The sequence below is a fragment of the Schistocerca nitens genome, chromosome 8 (genome assembly GCF_023898315.1).
Source record: "Schistocerca nitens isolate TAMUIC-IGC-003100 chromosome 8, iqSchNite1.1, whole genome shotgun sequence".
NCBI lineage: Eukaryota > Metazoa > Arthropoda > Insecta > Orthoptera > Acrididae > Schistocerca > Schistocerca nitens.
Window position 1 is genome coordinate 268980941 of NC_064621.1, and position 24516 is coordinate 269005456.

The following is a 24516-nucleotide window of genomic DNA, read 5'->3' on the forward strand; positions in this document are numbered from 1 at the left end:
CTGAGGTCATTAGTCCCCTAGAACTTAGAACTAGTTAAACCTAACTAACCTAAGGACATCACAAACAGCCATGCCCGAGGCAGGATTCGAACCTGCGACCGTAGCGGTCTTGCGGTTCCAGACTGCAGCCCCTTTAACCGCACGGCCACTTCGGCCGCCTACTTATGTTTCACGTGACACACAAATCACTATATTGGCATTCGAGTCGAGGAATGGAAGTTTAAACTATATGTATAAATAAGTAGCTCAGTAAAATATTAGAATGCTAAGGAACTTGATAACCGTTGAGTTGGTATAGAATGCAGATAGAAGTTAAATGGTTCAAATGGCTCTGAGCACTACGGGACTCAACAGCTATGCTATGGTCATCAGTCCCCTAAAACTTAGAACCACTTAAACCTATCTAACCTAAGGTCATCACACAACACCCCGTCATCACGAGGCAGAGAATATCCCTGACCCCGCCGGGAATCGAAACCGGGAACCCGGGCGCGGGAAGCGAGAATGCTACCGCACGACCACGAGCTGCGGACAGGAGATAGAAGTTACTGAGAATGTTCGTATTAAGCAAAGCATTATATGGAATCATATAATACTGCAGATGTGGTAGATGGACAAGGTGCAAAATTTAAGTCTTCTAAAAAGAATAGGCTCAGGAAGGCTATTATACAGAAACATTGCCCGAAGGTGGTACAGTTTGGTGGGATATCTACAACGGTATCGAAGACTTGTCAGGTACATGCCCTAAAGAGCAAAAACAGTAAGGGCAGTGAAAGGCTAGAATTTACAAAACCGAGGGTACCGGATGTAGTAAATCATAACACAAGCCCAACTTAATAACGATTTACGATAACATCAAACCAGTCGCACGATTAATGTCTACAAAATTTTCATTCTCGGAGCGCAGAACTGATAATTTTAAAAGTATAATTATAGACAGTTGTAAAAGAAAGTCGTAACGTAAGCATTCCCTCATCACTCATTAATTTCTGGGCTACAGGTATAAGAATAAAAGCCGTAAAAGTGAATATAAACAAGCAGGTAATTACTTATCATTTTCTACTGGCGAACTGTTCTTACAAGTTAGTTTCTCAGGTGACGTTGTAACCTCCCACAAAAAAAAAAAATTTAATAAATATTAATATGAATAATAAATGTGATTATAATGTAGTGTAACCTCTCTACAGAAATTCATTCACATTTAACCTCCACACAAAATTTATTTCCCATTTAATGTACCCACAAAATTCTTATCTCATTTAATGTAAGCTTGAAACAGAAAAATTCCTAAACCTCGTAATAAAAAAAAAAATTCAGTAACCCGGTAAATTTTGGACGACAGCAGTGCTGCGTCATGGCACTGTAAGATCATTCTGAATAAAAAGCAAAAATTCTTACCTCGATAATGTCGACAACTATCTGCTCTTACAATAGCTTTTTCCGGCACAGCTCTGTGCAATGCTGGCCTATACATTTGTGATTTATGAAAGGAAGCAACTTAGTTTTCTTTTGCAACAATTGGAATGATCATGGATTGGAGAAATTGGTAAATTCTTTAAATTGAAATGAATTCTTGTTAGAAATTATTTTATATGACAAAGATTATTATTAGGACATTTTTAAGGGACTTACATAGGGGTTCACATAACATTACTAGATATGCGCGAGGCTGCTTTTACCTTATACTATAACGCTCAGGCTCCGCCATCGCTGCACCACGACCGGCCCAGCCAACACGATACACCAGACCGCTCGCTAGCAACAAGTTACTGCTACACAGTTCCTACTGCATACAACACTGCTCTTTGGTCCCAGATTCTCTTATAGCTTACATATCGCAGGCAGCACGTGAGCAATCCATCGAAATTACATCTGCTCGAGTGCGCTAGCAACAAATTCCTTAATCATGGACTTCTTACATAACCCTCCTCTGGGGGGTGGGGGGGGGGCAAAAATTTGGCAGCGATGGTGAGTCAATTGGACTTGCCATGAGCAACAAATTTTTCTATAATCTACTTAATTAACTAAGTCTACAGTCATAGAGTTTATACACTATTGATAAATGCAGAACATGAAATGAAATAGAGTGCACATGCACTGAGTACAGAACATGTCAAGAAATGACAAAATGTATATGCAATTAGTACAAAAGGTATTAACAAATGACAAAGGGCACACGCACTGTGTAAGTCTTTAGCATTTTTACATAACATATCATGAAGTGAAATAAAGTGCACACGCACTGAATACAAAATATATTAACAAATGACATAAAGTGCACACGCACTGTATAAGTCTTTAGTATTTTTACAAGAACTGATTACCCTAAAAATGAAATAAAGTGCACATGCACTGTAGAAGTCTTTGGCATATTTAGGACAACTGATCATATTAACAAATGAAATGAAGGGCACACGCACTGTAAAAGTCTTTAGCATATTTCAAGAACTAGGAAAGGAATAGGAAGGATTGCATAATGGTTGTAGCACAGTGGGTTGCACGTAGCTGCACTGAAAGTCCATATCTTTCTAGAGAAGCACAACACCAAGTGAGACAATCTGAAGTTCTCTTCCCTGAAGTATGAATCAGTGTAGCCAAGACACTGAAATGTCGTATTAATATTCAATGTTATGACTTTGGTAGTACATTAGGTGCACCAAACAGTGGGACCATAATAACATCTCCATCGTTCAAGGTGGTGGACAGCATGATGTGTCAACACCACACTCCTGCAGAATTGATACTTTTTCACCAACGTAGAATTAGTGCAAAATCCAAATATAGTGCTCCATGATCATAAGGATGGACAGGACAAACGGATATTGTAGTAATTTCTGGTAATTAGGTCAGAAGGTGAAGGACATTAAGTCTTATGCTAGTCATAATTGAGAATTACACTAGTCTATCAACCGATTTGAGTAATTGGTGGCACTCATCGCCTAGTTACTAAACATTTCTGTACTATGTATGAAGTATTACAGAATAATGTTCATAAGTCCTCTGATTACAGTGAACATTGGCGCTCATTGGCCAGTTACAAACCATCAGAAGTCATCATTCTAAACAGGAGCTAATGAGTGTACCATCAAACTACTGGTATTCATATATAATAGCATGTAAGTGACATAACACAAATTTAAAATATAAGAAACAGTGGCATTCAGTGGCCAGTTACTAAACAAATAGCAAGTATTGAATATTACAAAACATTTTTCATCATTCAAGTGACATATGACATATTTAAAATAATTATTGGCACTCATTGGCCAGTTACAAACCATCAGAAGTGATCATTGAAAATGAGAGTTAATTATTAGCATAGCATTTATAGAGTATAACAAAAATATTATTTACAGAAATTATCGGCATAGCATGTATGAATTATTACAAAATATCATTCACTATTACTCAGAACTCATCATTCAAGTGACATATGACATATTTAAAATGTAACATACTGTAACTATTACTCAAGGTCTGTGATTAGAAAACATCATTCAGTATTACTCAGAACTCTCTTAAACTGGTAGCATTATTTGGGACTCGTAATAGGTTTTTTTGTTTTTCTGTTTTTTTTGTGCTAGGAATGCATTGCGTTGGGATTGATAATTAATTGCTGGCGCATAACGATATTTGCTTTTGACTTATTGCTGCAAATGAGGATAGGTAACGTCATTCGTCATGAGTCAGCTGTAGCAAGGTTATGAAACAAGTAGAGTATATGTGATCACATTCATGAATGACACACATAAATGGGTAAAAAAGTGCAAGTACTAGAACAGGTTTAATGACTAACTACTTATAGCACATTTATTTCATGAATAGCTTTTCCTAGAAAAAATACAAAATGGATTATTAAGCTGAAAGGAGAAACGCATATTATGCTGAAAAGTAGTGAACTTCGAATTAACAGGTAATGAAACGTGTACTCAATATGTATATACTCTAGCTGTCCTTTCCAAAACATTCAGTCATTATAGCATGCGACACAAGACATAATGTCAAAACGAACTGCAAAAAATACTTAAATAACTACATAGCATTTCTTAACTAACAGTAGATATATAAACTTCATCATTATCCTTATCTGCAAAGAAAAACTTCATTATTCATATTACCATAACTTCATTACTATCATCACCTGCAAAGAAAAACTTCATTATTCATAGTACCATATTCTTCATCACTATTCATTATCATTCATTATCATCTGCAAAAAGACACCTCATTTTTCATATTACCATTTACTTCATACAACTATTCGTAGTATAGAGTTTCTTATTTCTAGCATGTTTCATCACTAAAACTAAGATGTGTAGTTCTGTCTGACAGCCTGCATCAATCGCCTCGTATTCTGAAAGAAAAATAATTAGCTAAGACTACTATCACACGATGTGTATAGTATATTCTTGTTCATGCTTGTTAATTCTGATCCATTTACTCTTCGTGACTAGGTATTGCATCTTCTTTCGTTCATTCCGAAGGTGAAATTCAAATTTCATAGTAATCCACAGTGATTTGTTTAATTTATTTCTTTTACACGTAATTGCTTTCTGAAAATGCTGAATAAGGATTAAAATCTTCCATTTAAATCATATACCCATTAAATAAAAACTGGTTTCTAGTGATATAATTAAGCATATAGCATAGCATGACAGAAAACGTATTATGTCAAAAACATAGACAGTGTTCGGGAGCAAAAATGTACAGAGAGTATCATAATGTAGTAGCAAAAAAAAAAAAGTAAAATAGTCACGCTGTTGAGATATCATATGCCAAAATGTCTAAGTCAACTGGTGTTTGTTATATCTTAAAGATTTCGTACTGCATACAAACGAAACAGGGAAACAATCATACATACATGAAAAAATTATAAATGTACACGTTCTGATATAGAACGACAAGAAATGACTTTCTCTGTGCTGAGCTTGTATGTTGTGTAGTTGGTAGAGGCGAAAGAATTTGATAAAATTAATATGTCACTAGATTGAATTGCATAATTGGTCATAAAATATGTAAGTTTATCTGGAAAAATGTACACGGTCTGATGTGTAACGACAAGAAAAGCGACCTGCTAACCTTACCTTGCCGGGAACTTGCCAAGAAAAAATATGATAATCATCAGTAAGTTGTCACATAAATATTATTGCATCATTGGTCATATAAAAATCATGAAATGGCATTACAGTGTGATAAATCATAAAGTATGTTCATTCAATAATGGGTTTAATATTGGAGACATGGTGATTGCCTTTGCTTTTTCTGGTTCTCAAAGTTTCGACGTGTACTACATTTGGGTGAGGAATGCTGCGAATTTGATATGGACCTGCGTATAGAAGCTCAAATTTACTGCATCTATACTTTCCTCTGTTGGATAGATAGTGTGTACGAACTAATATCTTCCGTCCAACGTGAAAGTCACGGCGTGTACAAACCTGTTTTTGCTGTCTTCTCCGGCGCTCTGCGGCATGTTTGATGACGTTCAGCCCAATGTCAATTATTTCATGGTGTCGTAGTCGACGAGATGTAGGAAAGGATACTAATTCTTTAATTTCGTTAGGTGGTTCAACATTTTTCAGTATAACAGTCGGAGATAGCATAGTAGAGTCATTTGGTATGGAATTAATTACATCCTGAAATGAGAGTATCTGTGCGTCCCAATCAATATATTTTTTATGGCAGTATGTTCTACATAGTTTACCAATTTCTTTCATTAGTCGTTCACAAGAGTTCGAAGAAGCATGGTACCTGAATATATAGATCGGAGAAATGTTTCTAGCTCGTAACATACGTGTCCATATAGCAGATCGAAACTGTGATCCATTGTCGGAAATTACTGTCAATACATGTCCCACATGAAATAGAAAATGTTTTATAAATGCTTTCGAAACAGATTTAGCAGTAGCTTTGCATAACGGAGTGAAGGTAACAAATTTCGAAGTGAGTTCAACAGCGACAAAGATGTAGCAAAAACCTCTATTAGTTCTGGGAATCAGACCCAAAATGTCTACAGCGGTCATGTGTCTCAATTTAACAGGTACAATGGGATGTAATGGAGGAATATGTGAAGTCGTATATGACGTAGCTTTCTGGCAGATTTTACATGACGCTAAAACTCGTCGAATACGTTTCTCCATGTTGTCAAAATAACAGTTCTGTCTCAGTATAAGAAAACATTTTCTGGCTCCGTAATGTGCGTAACTTAAATGAGTGTACCAAATTAATTTGTTAACAAGCTCGTCAGGAATACATAATAACCAATTGTTGGTGTCAGCGTGAGAGCGGCGAAACAGAATAATATTGTGTACAGTGTAATGGTTTCTAATGGTAACATTATTCCTATCTTGCCAAAAGTGTTTAATTTCTTTCCACACGTTGCCTTTACTCTGCTCTTGCGCTATGTCTCGTAATGATGCCGAAATGAAATTTTCAAATGCAACTTGTTGAATATACATGACGCTGAAATTTGCTAGGCACAAGTTGGTTGCTACGTCTTGCTGATTGTTGCTGAGAGATCGCGATAGTGCGTCTGCTATAACATTTTGTGTGCCGGGAATGTGAACTATTGTAAAATTAAATTCCTGTAAATAAAGTTTCCATCTGCTTAATATGTCGTGAGGGAATTTAGCCGAAAGTAAAAACTGTATAGCTCTATGATCTTTGTAAACGGTTGTATGTCTTCCATAAAGAAAATGCCGAAATCTCGTAAATGCCCATACAACACACAATGTTTCAAGTTCTGTAACAGAATAATTGCGTTCAGCAGGTGACAGAATGCGACTCGCAAAGGCGATGTTTTTAATTACTGTAGAGCCATCTTCTTCAATTTCCTGAAAAATGTGTACGCCTAAAGCGGTGTTAGAACTGTCGTTGGCAATGGAAAAATTTCTAGTAAGATCTGGATGTGATAAAAGTGGTGCATTCAACAAGGCTTGTTTCAGATCGACAAGTTCAGAATGTGCTTGGCTATTCCAGGACCAAATAGTGTTTTTACCCGTCAATTGACATAATCTAGTGGTGTCTAAAGCAGAGTAATGAATAAATTTACGAAAAAAGTTTATTAAACCCATAAAGCTGCGTAGTTGTTTCTTCGTCGTAGGTATAGTAATGTCACGTAAAGCTTGAAGTTTTTCCGGGTCAGGCGCAATGCCTTCTGCTGAAATTACATGTCCAAGAAATTTTATAGTAGTCTTGCCAAAGTGCGATTTACTGAGATTAACTGTGAGTCCTTGTGCACGAAAAGTTCGTAACAGTTGTTCAAGAATCAGATTGTTTTCAGGCCAGTTAGCTTCTGCAGTGAGAATGACGTCTACATACGTTGTGATTCTGTCTTTAAGTTTTGTCGGGAGTATAGTATTCAAACCGCGAATAAATGTTGCTGAACAAATAGTTAAACCGAACGGTAATTTACAAAATTGATAGCACTCACCAAAACAGAGAAAAGCCGTGTACTTTCTGCAGTCCGAATGGAGCTGAATTTGCCAAAATCCCGATTTCAAATCTAATGTGCAATAAATAGCAGTACCATGAAATTTCTGTAGAAGTTCTTCTCGTGTCTGTGGGCGATCTGTTTCATTAATAACAATGTCGTTGATGTGACGCGAATCAAGTACGAGACGAAGTGAACCATCCTTTTTCTTAACAATATGGGGTGGGTTTATATACGGACTAACTGCAGGTTCAATAATACCTTGGTCAAGCATAGCTTGCAATTCTTTCTTAACTTGTTCTGTGTGAATGTATGGAATAGGATAATGTTTGGCTTTAAATGTATCGTGCTGTTTAACTTGAAATTCATACATAAAACCAGACATAGCACCAGGCACGTTGTCAAACACTGGAGCTTGCTGTAAAAGAATTTTGCGTAGTTGCGTGCGTTCGTCGTCTGTATTTGCACTGCTCTGTTTAACTTTATCAGAAATCATTTGCATAACGTCATAGTCGGCTTCGTCTGGAGTGTTATAGTTGTGTACTTACGTATCTGTGAACAATGTGGAATGACAGTCTATGTTACGTGATGCGGAAATGACCTCTGTACGATTAATTGTTTGCTCTTCTACAGATAAAGAGTGCTGAAATTCTAAAGCCACTTGTATATTTCCATCCTTTAAAATTAAATAGGAATTTTGAAAGTCAATAATGGCGTCGTTTGTACTAGAAAATTCGTACCTAAAATAACGTCTGTTGTCAATAAGGGAACAATCCAAAAATTTGAGTGAAACGTATGACCTGCAATACTAAATGATAAGTGTGTCTGTAATTTTACATCTACTCCTTTACCAGATACTGCTCCTTTTACTTTAGTTTTGCCTAATGGTAACGTAGGATAGGTATTCTCTTTGTTACATTCGTTGAAAGTTTCCTCATTTATAACTGACATAGGTGATACAGAATCGATTACTGCTGAAAATTTGGATGATCCTATTTGTACCTAAATGACAGGGTGTGAAATGTGTTTTTGAATAACTGGTCTTTCGTGCAAAAGAGTGTCTCGGTTGTCGTCAAAAGTAATAACATTTTCGTGAACAAGATTCTGTGTGTCAAAAGTATCGCTTGGGTTGCTGGAAGATGCAACCTGTACTGTATCTAGTCAAATTCTATCTGACGTGCTATTATTTGCGGGAGGATGCTGTGGCATTTCGACTATTTGTACTGTTCTGTTATTTCTTCCTGATGTATTAGGTTTGGGATGATATCTACTGTCTGGTTCATTCATGATAATCTGTTGTTGCGCATTTTTTTTGTTGGTAGGACCGACTGTTATTAAACGTACGCTGAAAATTGTGCTCATTACTTTTACGTCTGTCATGATAGTCATTTCTATACGGTGCATTGCGATATGAGTTGAAATGGTGTATTTTCTGTCCGTACTGATTTCCTTGTTGCTGTGCGTTACTATTTGGTGTGGCCGACGCTGTATGTGTAGGTGGCGAAACATTAAAGCTTGGTTGACCTTGCAGACTGCATTGTTGGTTAGGTATGCTAACCGGTTAGTTTTGTTGCTGTTGTTGGGAAAAACCTCTATTGTTACCAAAATGTGGTTCCTGTTGCTGATCATTTTGACGCTACTGATAATTAAAATTTTGTCTGTTATTAAAGTTACGCCGGTAGTTGTCATTTCTGGATCGTCTAATGAAAACTGTCACTTTCGGTAAAACTCGTCATATCAGATTTCTTTACCCATTCTTAATCGTAGATAGACCGATAGTTGAAGAGCTGTTTTGATAGATATAAAGGATAGTAGAAGAGAAGGCAGCAGTGCAGAAAACTAAAGATGAAATAGTACTACTATGGATCGGGGCCCTGTGCACGCTACGGCACATATTCATCGAAGTGTAATGAATCCCCTGAGGTCTATTACGCGCTGCAAATAAATTTTAGTTTCTGCGTTACAGGCAATGGCGGTGAAAATTCAAAAACAAATTGTCGTATCCAGTCCAATTCCAGTTTCTGCATTACACGAAATGCCGGTGAAAAATCAAAAGCAAATTGTCGTATCCACTCGAAAGAGTGAATCTGTGTTCTGTCATTCTTAAATACCTTCAATTTTCTCACAGATAGAAAGTGCTTGTAATCAAAATTTTCGTCTCTGAATGTCTGAACAGGTTCATGATTGTATCCTAATCTGTTTGTCTGTGACTGTTCGGAATCTAACTCACGTACTCTCTGTAAATTACCTAAATTATACATGCTGTGCAAGTGTGATAAATGTTCGGAATGTAGCGTATGCTGTGCCGTGTTAGAGGCTGAAACATTTTTCATCTCTCTCACTTCTTTCTGTAAAGCTGACAATTTTCTACGTAATGTATTATTGGACGAACCTATCGCACTGATTGTCTGCTGTAAATTTTGGAATTCTGGTGTTTGATTAAACGAAATTGGTGAAGTATCGTCTGATTTGGTGCCATTATTATTTTCGATAACATCAACACGACTGGCCAATTCATCATATTTTTCAGTCAGTGCCTTTACCTGATCATCGTTTTTAGTATCACAAGCATTAATTTGTTTTTGTATTTTACGTGTCGTTTTGTTCAATTTCTTAACGTCTGCTTTAATGACATCGGGATCCTGTATTAATTCCCACTTTTCAAGTCTGTTGGTCATTGTCTGAAAGTCTAATATGTGTGTGTCTGTTTTTGTTTTAAGATCGGAGATTTCATCATGAATTCGGTGTTCAACTGTTTGATTTCGTCCTATACTGTAGCAATATTGTTGTCTACGTATGTTTTTGCTTTCGTAAACAATTTACGCTTATCTTCCTGTCTCTGTGCAGTAATTGTTTCCATGACTTGTTGCTTTACTTTATTCTGTTCCTGTATAAAATTACTGTAACGCGTTTCACTGTTGTGTAGGTGTTGATTAAAACGTTCGTCAATTTGGCTGTTCTGTTGGTCAAATTTCGCATCTACTTTCGCATCCAGCGTGCGCGAAAGTTCTGCTGACATTAATTTAAACTCGTCGCGTAACTATGTTGCGTTTTCAGAGCATTGTTTAGCGACTGCACTAATTTCATCTATAAGTAATTTAGTTGTGGCTGCATGTTTATTACTTAGCCGGCCGAAGTGGCCGTGCGGTTAAAGGCGCTGCAGTCTGGAACCGCAAGACCGCTACGGTCGCAGGTTCGAATCCTGCCTCGGGCATGGATGTTTGTGATGTCATTAGGTTAGTTAGGTTTAAATAGTTCTAAGTTCTAGGGGACTAATGACCTCAGCAGTTGAGTCCCATAGTGCTCAGAGCCATTTTTGTTTATTACTTAATTCTTGGGCCACAGATCTAATTTCTTCACTACAGTTCCTAGCACAAGCCTTAATTTCCTCACGTAATTGTTCTTTAGTATCATGACATTGCGCGGCAACGGCTCTAATCTGTTCACTAAGTTGTTTGTTCTGTTCATTAATTTGTTTGGAATTGTTGTCTAGTTTTTCATTAAGTTGTTTGTAATTGTTGTCCTGTTTTTCATTCGACTGTTTGGAATTGCTGTCTACTTTTTCATTAAGTTGTTTGTAATTGTTGTCTTGTTCTTTCTTCGACTGTTTAAGATTTTCATTAAGTTGTAGCAATACTGCCATAACTTGATCCAAGCCAAAATTAGCGACTCTATTTTCTATGCTGTGTAATGGTGTATATGCATTTGTCACGTTTTGTGTAACCATTAGGTCATCCTCTGATTCTTGAAAAGGTTTGCTAATCGGATGTGCACTATTGGTCACTAAATCGGAATCAAATAAATCTGACATATTCTGACTAAATTGTTCATCTTCGTGAGAAAAATTTATCTGTTCACAATTAAAATTTTGCAAACCGGGTGTGTCAAACTGGCAGCGTTCATTTTATCAGAACGTGCCGCGTCATCAATTGTCGTTAAATTAACAGAGGACACAATTGAATTTGTTTGCTCATCATTAGCATTAAAATCATTACTAATGGTCGGTACACACTGATTGTCTGTAAATGGAGGATTATCATTATTACACTGAGTGTCGCAAGTATAATCGGTCAAATTAATCGAGTCGGCCATTTCACGCATTGCACATCGCGATGTACTGTTAACAGTTTTTCGCGGCATTTTTCACAAATCAGAATTAAGCACAAAAATGAAACAAAGACAAAGCAAAAATGGAACAAACACAATTATAACAAACAGCAATAAATTGCAGATGATCTGTGAAAGAAAGAGTGACAAATTAGTAAATGCGTTGCGCCAGATGCAAACTACATTTAAGTAAATAAGAGCAGATATATGACTACTTCTCAGAAATTCACAAAGAAATACGATCCTGGCCGGTTGTCGCCAAGTGCAACCTCCCCATAAAATATATTTAATATAATAATAATATGAATAAAGAATGTGATTCTAATTTAGTGTAACCTCAGAACGAAATTGGTTCCCATTTATAACCTCCCTACAGGAATTCATTCACATTTAACCTCCACACAAAATTTGTTTCCCATTTAATGTACCCACAAAATTCTTTTCTCATTTAATGTAAGCTCGAAACAGAAAAATTCCTAAACCTCGTAATAAAAAATAAATTCAATAACCTGGTAAATTTTGGACGACAGCAGTGCTGCGTCATGGCCCTGTAAGATCATTGTGAATAAAAAAAGGAAAAATTCTTACCTCGATAAAGTCGGCAACTATCTGCTCTTACAATAGCTTTTTCCGGCACAGCTCTGTGCAATGCTGGCCTATACATTTGTCATTTATGGAAGCAAGCAACTGATTTTTCTTTTGCAACATCGGAATGATCATGGATTGGAGAAATTAGTAAATTCTTTAAATGGAAATGAATGCTTGTTAGAAATTACTTTATATGACAAAGATTATTATTAGGTCATTTTTAAAGGATTTACATGGGTGTTCACATAACATTACTAGATACGCGCGAGGCTACTTTTACCTTATACTATAACGCTCAGGCTCCGCCATCGCTGCAGCACGACCGGCCCAGCCAACACGATATACCAGACTGCTCGCTAGCAACAACTTACTGCTACACAGTTCCTACTGCATACAACACTGCTCTTTGGTCCCAGATTCTCTTATAGCTTACACATCGCAGGCAGCGCGTGAGCAATCCATCGAAATTACATCTGTTCGAGTGCGCTAGCAACAAATTCCTTAATCATGGACTTCTTACAACGTTCACCTGAAAACTTTCGTAGGCAGGTACCCTTTTACTAATCCGTGTCGCTTGTCTACAGTTTTTTATGCGTAAACAATAGTCTAGACGAGAAGTGTCGTTTGTTGTTTATATCGTAACACACAAAGCAGTAACCGAACGAGTTTTGCATAGACGTATCTTGAAATAAAAGAAGGGTAGACAAGTTTCATTCACTATTTCAGATTGTTCAGGAAAGCGCTTATTTTATTTCTCTGTTTTTCCTTTATTGTTGGGCGTACACCTCATTACGGCATGTGAGGGAACTAAAGTGAAAGTTTCTTTAAACTGTAGCCAAGATTATTATGGTGCAAATAAATGTCGAGCGGAATCGTGAATTGAGAGTTACTACAAATTATTTACGAATAAATTACTGTATCTTGACATCAGGCGCGGGCGGTGTGTTAACAAGTGTCGATCACAGATGTTGGTAGCCGGGGTGGACAGACGGATGGAACGTTGTGCGAATACCGTTACACGGCTTAAGCTGGGTGCTCATTAATCATGTTTTATCGATGCGTCCAGATGAATGGGAATCCCATTTGAAGCGCTACACGCACGAAATCAGGTTTAACAGTGCACAAAATCCACGTTTTCTCTCTCTGTCTCTATTAAATTTTTTGTTCTTTTTTGGAGGGGTGGGAGTGGCTACCCTACATTGCCATGTATGCCATATTTGATTTTAGGAGACAAAGGGGTGAATAAGGGATGGCTAAAGAGCTTTACTCCCAGATCGTAGCACAGTGTTAAGAGTAGAATTACCTTTGAGCTTTACTCATTCGGAAAAGATAAGGGAAAGGAGAAAGAGTCGCTAGTCATTAGTGAGAATATTTGCAAGAAATCTAACCTCGATCTTTGAAAGACTTAAAAGCAAAGTAGGAATAATTTGTGCCTTAAAGGAAGTGTAAAATTACAAAGTTACAACAAACCTAAACTAGTCATTGAACAAACTGAAACCATAAAAACAAAAAAGTTGAATGAGAGCACTATAAATAACATTATAGTATTCGGTTACAGCCTAGAACTATGCCAATAGCTCTAGAGGTTGGAAACACAGAGGATAACGGAAGTCTTCTGGTACGATTATATGGCACAAATAAAACCTAGGTGAAAGTTTTTATTTGAGCTCTGATCATTGGCTGTAGCGTGTAGGACATGCATTATCTATTACATGACCACGTATCAGCAAGTACGAGAGGAAAAGAGTGTCAGGAGATGCAGAAGAAGTGCACGGGTTGCACGGATCCCATCACCATTTAGACGGAGCACTACTTGGGATCTCCGACTGCTGTCTAGAGCATATCCACTGACCGGTGAGAGCGCCACAGCAGCACGCACGAGCGCTTGCGGCCGGGACGCTCCACACGGCATGTATGCCGTGCTGAGCACGATATGCCTCTCAGAACTGCAGTTATCATCCCAGGCCGTGTTAATCCTCACCAATAAGATCTGAAAAGGAAGTGCACTTTGAATTCCCTTTATTGTTCAAATTCATACTACTAGCTACCATTACAAAGAAGCAGGTTTCAGAAGGTTTCTTTTTGTGTAATATTTTTCGACACGGCGCACAACAAACAGTCCCACATCACACAGTTTTCAGTATTAACGCGATTCCTTTCATTTATTATTCGTGTTGCGTTGTTTTACTGACGATTCAACGGTGCTTATAGGGAGCCATTTTCAAAGCCGCAATGGTTTTTCCTCGTATGATCGACGACCTGCAGGCGCTTTCTTTTCTGGATGGTGTAGCTCTCTAATCTGACTAACGAGCTTGAGTTGCAATGCGGAGACTGAAGAATCGTTATCGAAATCAGAATGAAGCGGAACCAGTGGTTCGCTTCATTGACTAAACTCTCTCTACACACATATTTATTCAATACCCCAACTACTGAACTTAAAAATGGGACAAGACAGGTGTTTTATTTTATAAATTGCACATTGTGCCACACTTCCTAGTCCTTTCAGTTTTCCTTGTAAGTATGTGATGTGTACATAGTTCCGCGTAGTCAGCGCGTACACAACTTTCCCAATAGAGCGCGCCCCGCTAAGCACAACAGCGCAGGCGCAGCGCTCGTCCGTCTCCGCTCTACGAGATGGCGCTGCCACAAAGACGGACCAAATTCTGCTTCCGCCGATCCGCGTATTAATATGTAACGCAGCCAATGAAATTGCTGTTAACGTAGAACCTTTTCTCGTCGCGGATCACACTCGCGCAGTGATACCTGAACGCTCGAGGTACTATAACGATTGTACAGACCTCCGATTAGTCAGTCTGCATTAGTCTGTACGAGTCTGCGCCTGACTGTACCAGTCTGCATTCGTCTGCATTAGTCTGTAGTCAAGTTTCTGTCTGCGCCTAATAAGATTATCATATTCCTGTACATAGCCATGAAGATAAATGGATAGACACTTTGTCAAGTATCAGAGATATGTGAGAATAAGATTAACGTACCAAGACCAAAGGAACTTCAGATTGTCATTAGTAAACAGCATCCAGAATCAAGTTACGTAATGTCTATATTTTTTATTATTTTAATAAATGTGTGTGAAAATTAATCAAGTTCTGTTTAAAGTTGGTCACTGTCAAGCTGTCTAAGCGTGCAAGTGGCATTTCTATCGTCTGACCTAACGGCAGAAGATAAACACGCCACGATAAAACCACGAGACATGTTGCTGACACTCGCCTACTTCGCCAGAGCGACAAGTCAAATAATCTGAATGTGTGTGTACCGAAGGTCTTACAGTACGCACACCACAGTATGTGTTCATGTGAACGGATGAAATGGGCCATAGAAAGGTGTAGATTGGTCCATATATAGTAGAAAGCAGCGGTAGGCTTTTCACAGAAGAAAGTAACAATTTTCAGAGCAGGGACGGCTGCAAAGATCCGAAAAACATCAGATCGGTAGAGTGTAGAGGTCGCAGACTGGTCCATCAGCCAATGAGTGCAAAGGATTTGAAACAAGGGACGTTCAGTCCAGCCAGGAGGCCTTGTCTGGGGGGGGGGGGGAGGGGGGAGAGACCGATGGTTATGAAGCGCGGAAGAGCGGACACGACGTCATGGTGCGTGCTCCTAGGTGAATACGGTAAGAAGCCGCAAAGTTGGTTGATATAGGCGTAAAATGTTTGGGAATATGGCAGGATAGCTGCAGGAGTATTCTACATTGTTAAATTTTTGTTTTGGGAATTTTCTTGCATGATCTGTTGTCCAGCGCCTTGTTCACGTGGCACCATCAGTCCATCCTGTAAACTTTTTGTGATAAAAGGAGTAAAGCGGGTAGGTCAATACCCTGATTCATATGCTTTTGTGATACTTTTTATGTAGTTATTTGGTTGATTCAAATGTTTTCTGCTTTTGATGTTGTGTTCACGCCCCGTGGTTGTTAGAATAAGGTGAGCGCTGTAGTTACTGTAATACTATAAAACTTTTAAAAAAGGATTTTGCACGTCAGTAAATAACCTTGCTAATTTCTTGGGTTGCGCTTTTGCATGCCAGATAGTGTGGGCGCCTACGTAAGATAGTGTACAGTTGCATGAAAATGGAGGGAGTGCTGTGGTAAAGAGAGTAATTTTATACAAACTTTTCCCTAATGGTGTGACAAAGAGTAGGAGACGAATCAGGTATTTTAATCGATATTATGAACGTTGTTGTAAACGAAAAGAATTCATTTTTCAATGAATAAATATCAGTCATATAGAATTTTAAACTGCTTTTGCCCCTTTGTTTCATCTTCCGCTAGTGAAAAGTAAAATCCTGTTCTGAGATGCCAATAGCACGCAGTTACGGCCTTCAGGCTACACGCGTCGGTTTTGTGTGCATAGATAGCGTTATCCATTGCGCATAGCTGCTTTTTGTTATAATACACTCCTGGAAATGGAAAAAAGAACACATTGACACCGGTGTGTCAGACCCACCATACTTGCTCCGGACACTGCGAGAGGGCTGTACAGGCAATGATCACACGCACGGCACAGCGGACACACCAGGAACCGCGGTGTTGGCCGTCGAATGGCGCTAGCTGCGCAGCATTTGTGCACCGCCGCCGTCAGTGTCAGCCAGTTTTCCGTGGCATACGGAGCTCCATCGCAGTCTTTAACACTGGTAGCATGCCGCGACAGCGTGGACGTGAACCGTATGTGCAGTTGACGGACTTTGAGCGAGGGCGTATAGTGGGCATGCGGGAGGCCGGGTGGACGTACCGCCGAATTGCTCAACACGTGGGGCATGAGGTCTCCACAGTACATCGATGTTGTCGCCAGTGGTCGGCGGAAGTTGCACGTGCCTGTCCACCTGGGACCGGACCGCAGCGACGCACGGATGCACGCCAAGACCGTAGGATCCTACGCAGTGCCGTAGGGGACCGCACCGCCACTTCCCAGCAAATTAGGGACACTGTTGCTCCTGGGGTATCGGCGAGGACCATTCGCAACCGTCTCCATGAAGCTGGGCTACGGTCCCGCACACCGTTAGGCCGTCTTCCGCTCACGCCCCAACATCGTGCAGCCCGCCTCCAGTGGTGTCGCGACAGGCGTGAATGGAGGGACGAATGGAGACGTGTCGTCTTCAGCGATGAGAGTCGCTTCTGCCTTGGTGCCAATGATGGTCGTATGCGTGTTTGGCGCCGTGCAGGTGAGCGCCACAATCAGGACTGCATACGACCGAGGCACACAGGGCCAACACCCGGCATCATGGTGTGGGGAGCGATCTCCTACACTGGCCGTAGACCACTGGTGATCGTCGAGGGGACACTGAATAGTGCACGGTACATCCAAACCGTCATCGAACCCATCGTTCTACCATTCCTAGACCGGCAAGGGAACTTGCTGTTCCAACAGGACAATGCACGTCCGCATGTATCCCGTGCCACCCAACGTGCTCTAGAAGGTGTAAGTCAACTACCCTGGCCAGCAAGATCTCCGGATCTGTCCCCCATTGAGCATGTTTGGGACTGGATGAAGCGTCGTCTCACGCGGTCTGCACGTCCAGCACGAACGCTGGTCCAACTGAGGCGCCAGGTGGAAATGGCATGGCAAGCCGTTCCACAGGACTACATCCAGCATCTCTACGATCGTCTCCATGGGAGAATAGCAGCCTGCATTGCTGCGAAAGGTGGATATACACTGTACTAGTGCCGATAGTGTGCATGCTCTGTTGCCTGTGTCTATGTGCCTGTGGTTCTGTCAGTGTGATCATGTGATGTATCTGACCCCAGGAATGTGTCAAAAAAGTTTCCCCTTCCTGGGACAATGAATTCACGGTGTTCTTATTTCAATTTCCAGGAGTGTATTAATAAACTTCGGTCCTTATTATAAAAAAAAATGTAGCAGAACGCCACTGGTTTTGCACACTCAATCTCAGGGTGTACCAATATGAAGGTCATAACTTGAAACAGTGCCAAATAAAGCTAATGTAGAATTTCAATTAAAGGCACAAGATAAGTTACTGTATCCCACACTTACAGAAAAAAAGACACTGACAGGCATAATACTGAGCGGAAGGTATCCTAACACTGGTGATACTGACCCACTACTCACTTTATCTCAAAAAAGTTTACACGATGCACTGATGGTACCACGTTAACAAGGCGCTCCAAAAATGCGCTGCACAATAGATCACACAAGAAAATTCCCTGAACAAAAATTTATTAAGCAACTTAGAGTACTCCTCCACCTATCTTGCCATATTCCCAAACACTTAACGCCACTATCTACCAAATTTGGTGCTTCTTGCCGTATTCAGCGAGGAGCTCCATGACGTTCGTGTCCGCTCTTCCGCGCATCCCAACCATCATTCACCCCAAACCTGGCTCCCGGCCGGACTCAACGTCCCTTGTTTCAAATCCTTTTCACTCATTGGCTGATGGACCAGTCTGCGCCCTCTACAATCTACCGATCTGATCTTTTTCAGGTCTTTACAGCCATCCCTACTCTGAACCTTGCTACTTTCTTCTGTGAAAAGCCTACTGCTGCTTTCTACTATCTCTGGTCCAACCTACACCTTTCTATAGCCCATTTCTATTACCCATTTCTTGCACAGATACACATAAAGAAAACTGAAAGGACTAGGAAGAGTGATACAATGTTCAATTTATCAAATAAAACATCCATGTTGTCCCATTTCTAAGTTCAATAGTTGGGGTATTGAATCCATATGTCTCAAGAGAGAGTTTAGGCAATGAAGCGAACCTCTAGTTCCGCTTCAAGGTTTGGGCATTTAGCCGCATATGTCTGAGGAGTGAGAAACAAGCCCACTGTACCAGTGAAGAACTTAGCGAACCGTGCGCACATAGACTCGATGTAATCCACCTCACATTCTGATTTCAATTTTTCGGTATTAGTTTGGCTGTCCGTTATCACAGCTGATTTCGTTTCAGCTGTACGGCATGTCAACAACACACCTACAGGGGTACGGAAGAATATGGAAACACCAGAAACACAACACATTATTTACTTAATACGGTGAAGAAAAACCATTAGCATTTAAAACAGCTTCTAGTCGTCTCAGAATGGGTGAATACAGGTCCGGTACGGTTCAGAAGGATTCGTATACCGTTCTTCCAGGCAAATGCAGGTAACTCTGAGCTTTGCGAATTGCAATCATGCACCATTCTCTCCAAAATAGAACACAAAGACTCAACAAAATTGAGATCCGGTGACAGTGATGGCCAGAGACTATTAGAAATTTCATCCTCGTGGTGACAAAACCAGTTCAAGTCCTTCGGAGCTATGTGGATAGCCACCAGTAGTTTTGGAACGCACCACCACCACTGGAGAATAAACATTGACATGACCAGCCAAAAGTGTCACATAATCCTTCGCAGTAATGAAACCTGCAGAGTACCCGTGGGTCACATGGAATACCACGATATGACTGTCCAAATCATCACCAAACAGTATGAAACAAGACTCACCCGACCGACTGACTACACGTCGCTACTACTTAGCCCAAGCTGTTGGCTTCGGTACCATGTTTGGCTGTGACAGCCACTGATGCGAAATTTTGGAATACCAGCTCGACCTGCCATTACTATATTATGAAATTCCCCTCGTGTTGTTTTGGTATTGACAGGGTTCGCCAGTACGACACTCAGTTCTGCAGTGACTTTGGCAGCTTTCGTCAAGTTATTTTTCGCCACAATCTGTTTCAATTATTATCTGTCACGGTTGCTCAAGACAAGCTTCGTTCTCAGATTTAGTGGATGATGCTTCTCCACTTCCCCTGTATGCGATATAAATCTACGATATGGCGAATCTTTAAGCATCGAAAACTGAGGCTTAGGCTACCTCGGTTACGGAAGCACTCACCATACGAGCACCAAAAATATGCCCACGTTGGAAGTCACTTAGTTACGAAATAACACATTCAAAGCTAAACAGTGCTCTGTTATGACCACGGCTGAGACTTGCAAAATTCTGAGGATATCGCGCACGTTCATGTTTCAGCACAATAGCGCAAGTTGCAGGCTTTGTTAGCATCTGTATTTATGTTCAATCATGCAATTCTCGCAGTGTTCCCGTACTTTTTCCAGCCCCTGCAATTCATCTGTTAAGCTACTTCAAAGCCATCTTAGTGTGCTGACCTAACCTCCACCTCTTCTTTCTGCAGTTTGGCTTCATTTTTTGACAATGTTTTCTCTTCATGTGAGCTGTACCTGCTGCATTAGTTCCTCATTCATGCAGTTAGTGGAAGAGAGACGGATGTGGTGTTCCAAATATACACATATAGCATGTGTCCTCAAATAAAGTTCTAAAAATTCCCCAAATAATCCTCAATGACTAATACGTCACTTTTTGGACCAGTACAACTAAAATATCAGGTATAAATCCCGTTCCGCAGTAGCACAGAACAAATATTTTTACGCGGAAACTACGTCTTGTGGATGGAGTACATTGTTTGGAAGCTAAGCAACCCTTGACCAATGGAATACTTGCAGAACCCAAACACTGCGGAACGAAGTGAGTCATTTTCACAACTCCCCTCTCAGGTATGAAGCAATTGATCTTATTTTGCCACATCATATCGTCTTTTGAAGGAACTCTGAAGTTGGTAACAACCAATATTTGGTCACTGGAAACGTGCAAATACGTAGTAAGAACAAATATCTGTCATGAGGTATTATTTCTCCAAAAATTTGAGTTTTGAGGAGACGATCATTTGAGCAGTATTCTGAATACTTCAGTATTTCAGCTTCTGTCATGAACAGACTTACTGCAGAAATAATAAATTTATCTTATAATCTTTCGACGCCTTAAAACGACATGGCTCTGAACAGTGTAGTAACTACTAGTCTTATCAACAGTAATTGAGACTAATTCCGCCATGAACAATGCTTGAAATCTTGTAGCGCAATAAGATTTTTCGGTTTTGCAAGAGTAACACCCTATTGTTCTGTACCAAAATCGTGAACACTGGGTTTCAGCTCCGTCCTTTACCACTCAAATTTTTGCAAAATCTTGCCTCACCTCACGCCTTCTTCATTATCGCTGCGAGTCTTACTACAGAAAGGCTAGGTTATGCAACGAATAAAACGAATTTCTAGCTACTCAGGAGGTTGTCAGTCTAGAAGGACAGTGTCTGTTTCAGACGCCGAAACAGAAAACTATGTCTCCCTGCCACGTTCTGTGAGAATATGTTGTTAGCACTGGAGGCATAACTATGGTGCACGTATATATACGTCGCTAGCAGTTACAGAGCTAAAGACAATGGTAACAGAGATTGATCAAATTGTGAAGGTGTTACTGTTGATTACCTTGTACAACGGGTGAAAATAAACACCGAAACACCTGGACAAATGCATGTTTAAAGAGAAATGCAGACTCTAGAAAACACTGCGGTGCTGTATTCGATCACGAACCGCACCCGTGCGATACCCTCAACAATCCTCAACAGCCTGGAAATGTAAGTCGTGTTCAGAACAGTATTCATCCTAGGTGTTATTGCGTTATGTCTGAGCTCAGTGTATGGAGCATCGGCAAATTGTTAGTGCTCGTAAAGCGTGCACATGCATAACCAAAGTAGCCCAGGCGTTTGGTGTTCCAAGAGGCACCGTATCAAAATTTATGCCGCATACAGCGAAAGCGGAAAAATATCATCTGCTAAGTTACTATGTGGACGAAAATGTGTGTTGAGAGATCGTGACTGACGAAGAGGACAGTGACGACAAATAAAAAGACATTTGCGACAGTTAGTGCTGAGGTGAATGTCCTACTCGCGAACCTGTCAGTACCAAAGCTATATGGAGGGAGCTCCATAATCTGTGACTACCCGGGTGAGCTGGAATTTTAAAAAGTTCACAACAGTGATACAGATATCGATAGCAGTAAAACGTGGTGCGGAAGCCATATAACCTAAATTATGGTGTAATGGAAGAAAGTAATTTGGTCGGGCGAGTGTTACTTTACACTGTATTCATCCTCTGGTAGAGTTTACATCCAAGCACTGAAGCATAAAGTTTGTTCCCCAGTAGCGATGCTGTGTTCCAAGGAGACAGGTCCCCGTTCACACAGCTCGCATTGACGTTTACAGATTTTGTAAACATGAAGATGAGTTGTATAATCACTCATGGCCACAACAGCCAATGGATTTAAATATTATTGAGCACTTGTGATCCACTTTGGTGAGAATGGTGCCTGATCGCTATTCACATCTATCATAGTTACTTGAACTTGTCATTATTTTGCATGAGGAGTGGTACAAGATTCCTGGTAAACCGTACAGGGCCTGTTTTTGTTCATTTCAAGACCACTGGAAGCCGTTTTGAATACCAACGGTTTTCCTACACCATTTTAGTGGTGGTAATTTTAGGAGCGGCGAAACTAAAATCATCCGGTCATAACTGTGGCTTCTTTTGTTGCCCTTGGTAGTATGACAGATGAAATGAAGGGGCGAGAATGATATAGCCCAAAGCCACACTTTTCTCAAAATACGTTTTTTGTGTTAGTTCAAACTATACTCAACAGAAGAAGCTACTGCGTAAATATTTTAACTTTCCCTGACTAGATGGCAGAGCAGTTCACACTTGTTGTTCTCAATCTGTGAGGAAGAAGTCTTTATCGCATCTGAAACAACCCTAAACTACAGTACAATGGCGCTTCCAAACAAGAGGCTACTTCCATGCATAAACGAAAAAGAAGATTCAGATACATAAATGGCTAGCTCTGAAAACAAATTTTCCCTCTGATGAATTTTCATATGAAAATGAGATGGTAATCTAAAATACTTACTTTTTAAAAAATTTAAAACATTGAGGCTTCGGCCTATATCACAGTGAAATATTGTTGTGTAATTATAAATGTTACATACTCGCTAATTAAAATATGTACATGCGAATCATGAACAAAGTTCTAGGGGACTGATGACCACAGATGTTAAGTCCCATAGTGCTCAGAGCCATTTGAACCACTTTTTTTTTTTGTGTTTATGAAAGTACAGGGTTACAACTACTGAGCTCTATGAAAGAAAAGTAAATTAGTTACAAAGAACGGCATGCACACACTTTATTCAAAATGTAAACGTCACTACAGATATTCGGATTTAGGTTAAGACAAGTTTATGCCTGTCATCAATGGCGATGATGTGGCGCAGACGAATAGCGAAATTCTGCTTGACCCGCTGAAGTATCGGAATGTCAGTGCTGTCGATGACCTCCTGAATAACTGTTTTGAGCTCATCAGTGGTTTTGGGGCTATTTCTGTACACCTTGTCTTCAATATAGCTGCACAAAGAGGAGTCGCATATCTTCAGATCCGGAGAATATGGTGGCTAGTCGAGGAGCGTGCCAGTGACCTATGGGTTCCCCAGTGTCAGAATGCGTTCCCTAAATGCTCCTCCAGAACATCACTCTCTTGCTTCGATAGGGTCGAGCTCCGTCTTGCATGAACCACATCTTGTCGAAATCAGGGTCACTTTGGATAACGGGGGCGAAATCATCTTCCAAAACCTTCACCTAACTTTCGGTAGTCACCGTCCCATCAAGGAATATCACACGCATCATTCCGTGACGACACAGTCACCTATTGAGGTTGAAGAGACTTTTCGATCGCGAAGCGCGGGTTATCAGTCCCCTACATGCGTCAATTTTGCTTATTGGCGAAACGATCCAAATGAAAGTGGGGTTGGTCGTTAAACCAAACCATGCAGCTCAGACTAATTCCCATCATGAATCGCGGCCAACGTTGCTGATTTAACGTCCTAAAGCATACCGTTCAGCAGTTATGACGATTTTATTTCATGTAATTCAATAATCAATCTGTATATTTATGTCTGAAACTTGGCCCGCATCTCGTGGTCGTGCGGTAGCGTTCTCGCTTCCCACGCCCGGGTTCCCGGGTTCGATTCCCGGCGGGGTCAGGGATTTTCTCTGCCTCGTGATGGCTGGGTGTTGTGTGCTGTCCTTAGGTTAGTTAGGTTTAACTAGTTCTAAGTTCTAGGGGACTGATGACCATAGATGTTAAGTCCCATAGTGCTCAGAGCCATTTTTTTCTGAAACTTGAGTAATTCTTTATTCCTACTAGATGATGTTAACTGCTTCAACGGAGGTCACAAACTGGACAGAGTGCTTCCACACTTGGCTCTACATTGACCTTCGTGTGAGGGCGCTGTGTGCTGCGAGGTAGAGCGTGTCTTCCTCATCCTCTGCCACCGTAATTTCGGTTTGCAGAGATACAGCGGTAATTTGTATGAAATCGACGTACACTGCCGACTTTGGTGTGGCGTCACGACCTCTGGATGTGTTTCCATATTTTGCCCGCTCTTGTGTTAGGACTGACTTCAGTGGAAGTATAATGGTAAGAAATACAAGTGTGAGTCAAATGAAAACCTTGAATTTGTAATAACAAATTGAAAGTCCTG

The 24516-nt window shown here is 40.3% G+C and overlaps 1 protein-coding gene across 1 annotated transcript in view; it reads left to right on the forward strand.

Moving 5' to 3' along the window:
* LOC126199515 (furin-like protease 2) overlaps positions 1-24516 on the forward strand; it is a 713209-nt gene that overhangs the window by 615598 nt on the left and 73095 nt on the right. Inside the window, exon 17 of the mRNA XM_049936438.1 lies at positions 19025-19032. Coding sequence (XP_049792395.1) covers positions 19025-19032 — 8 coding nt within the window. The remainder of the gene's footprint in view (positions 1-19024; positions 19033-24516) is intronic.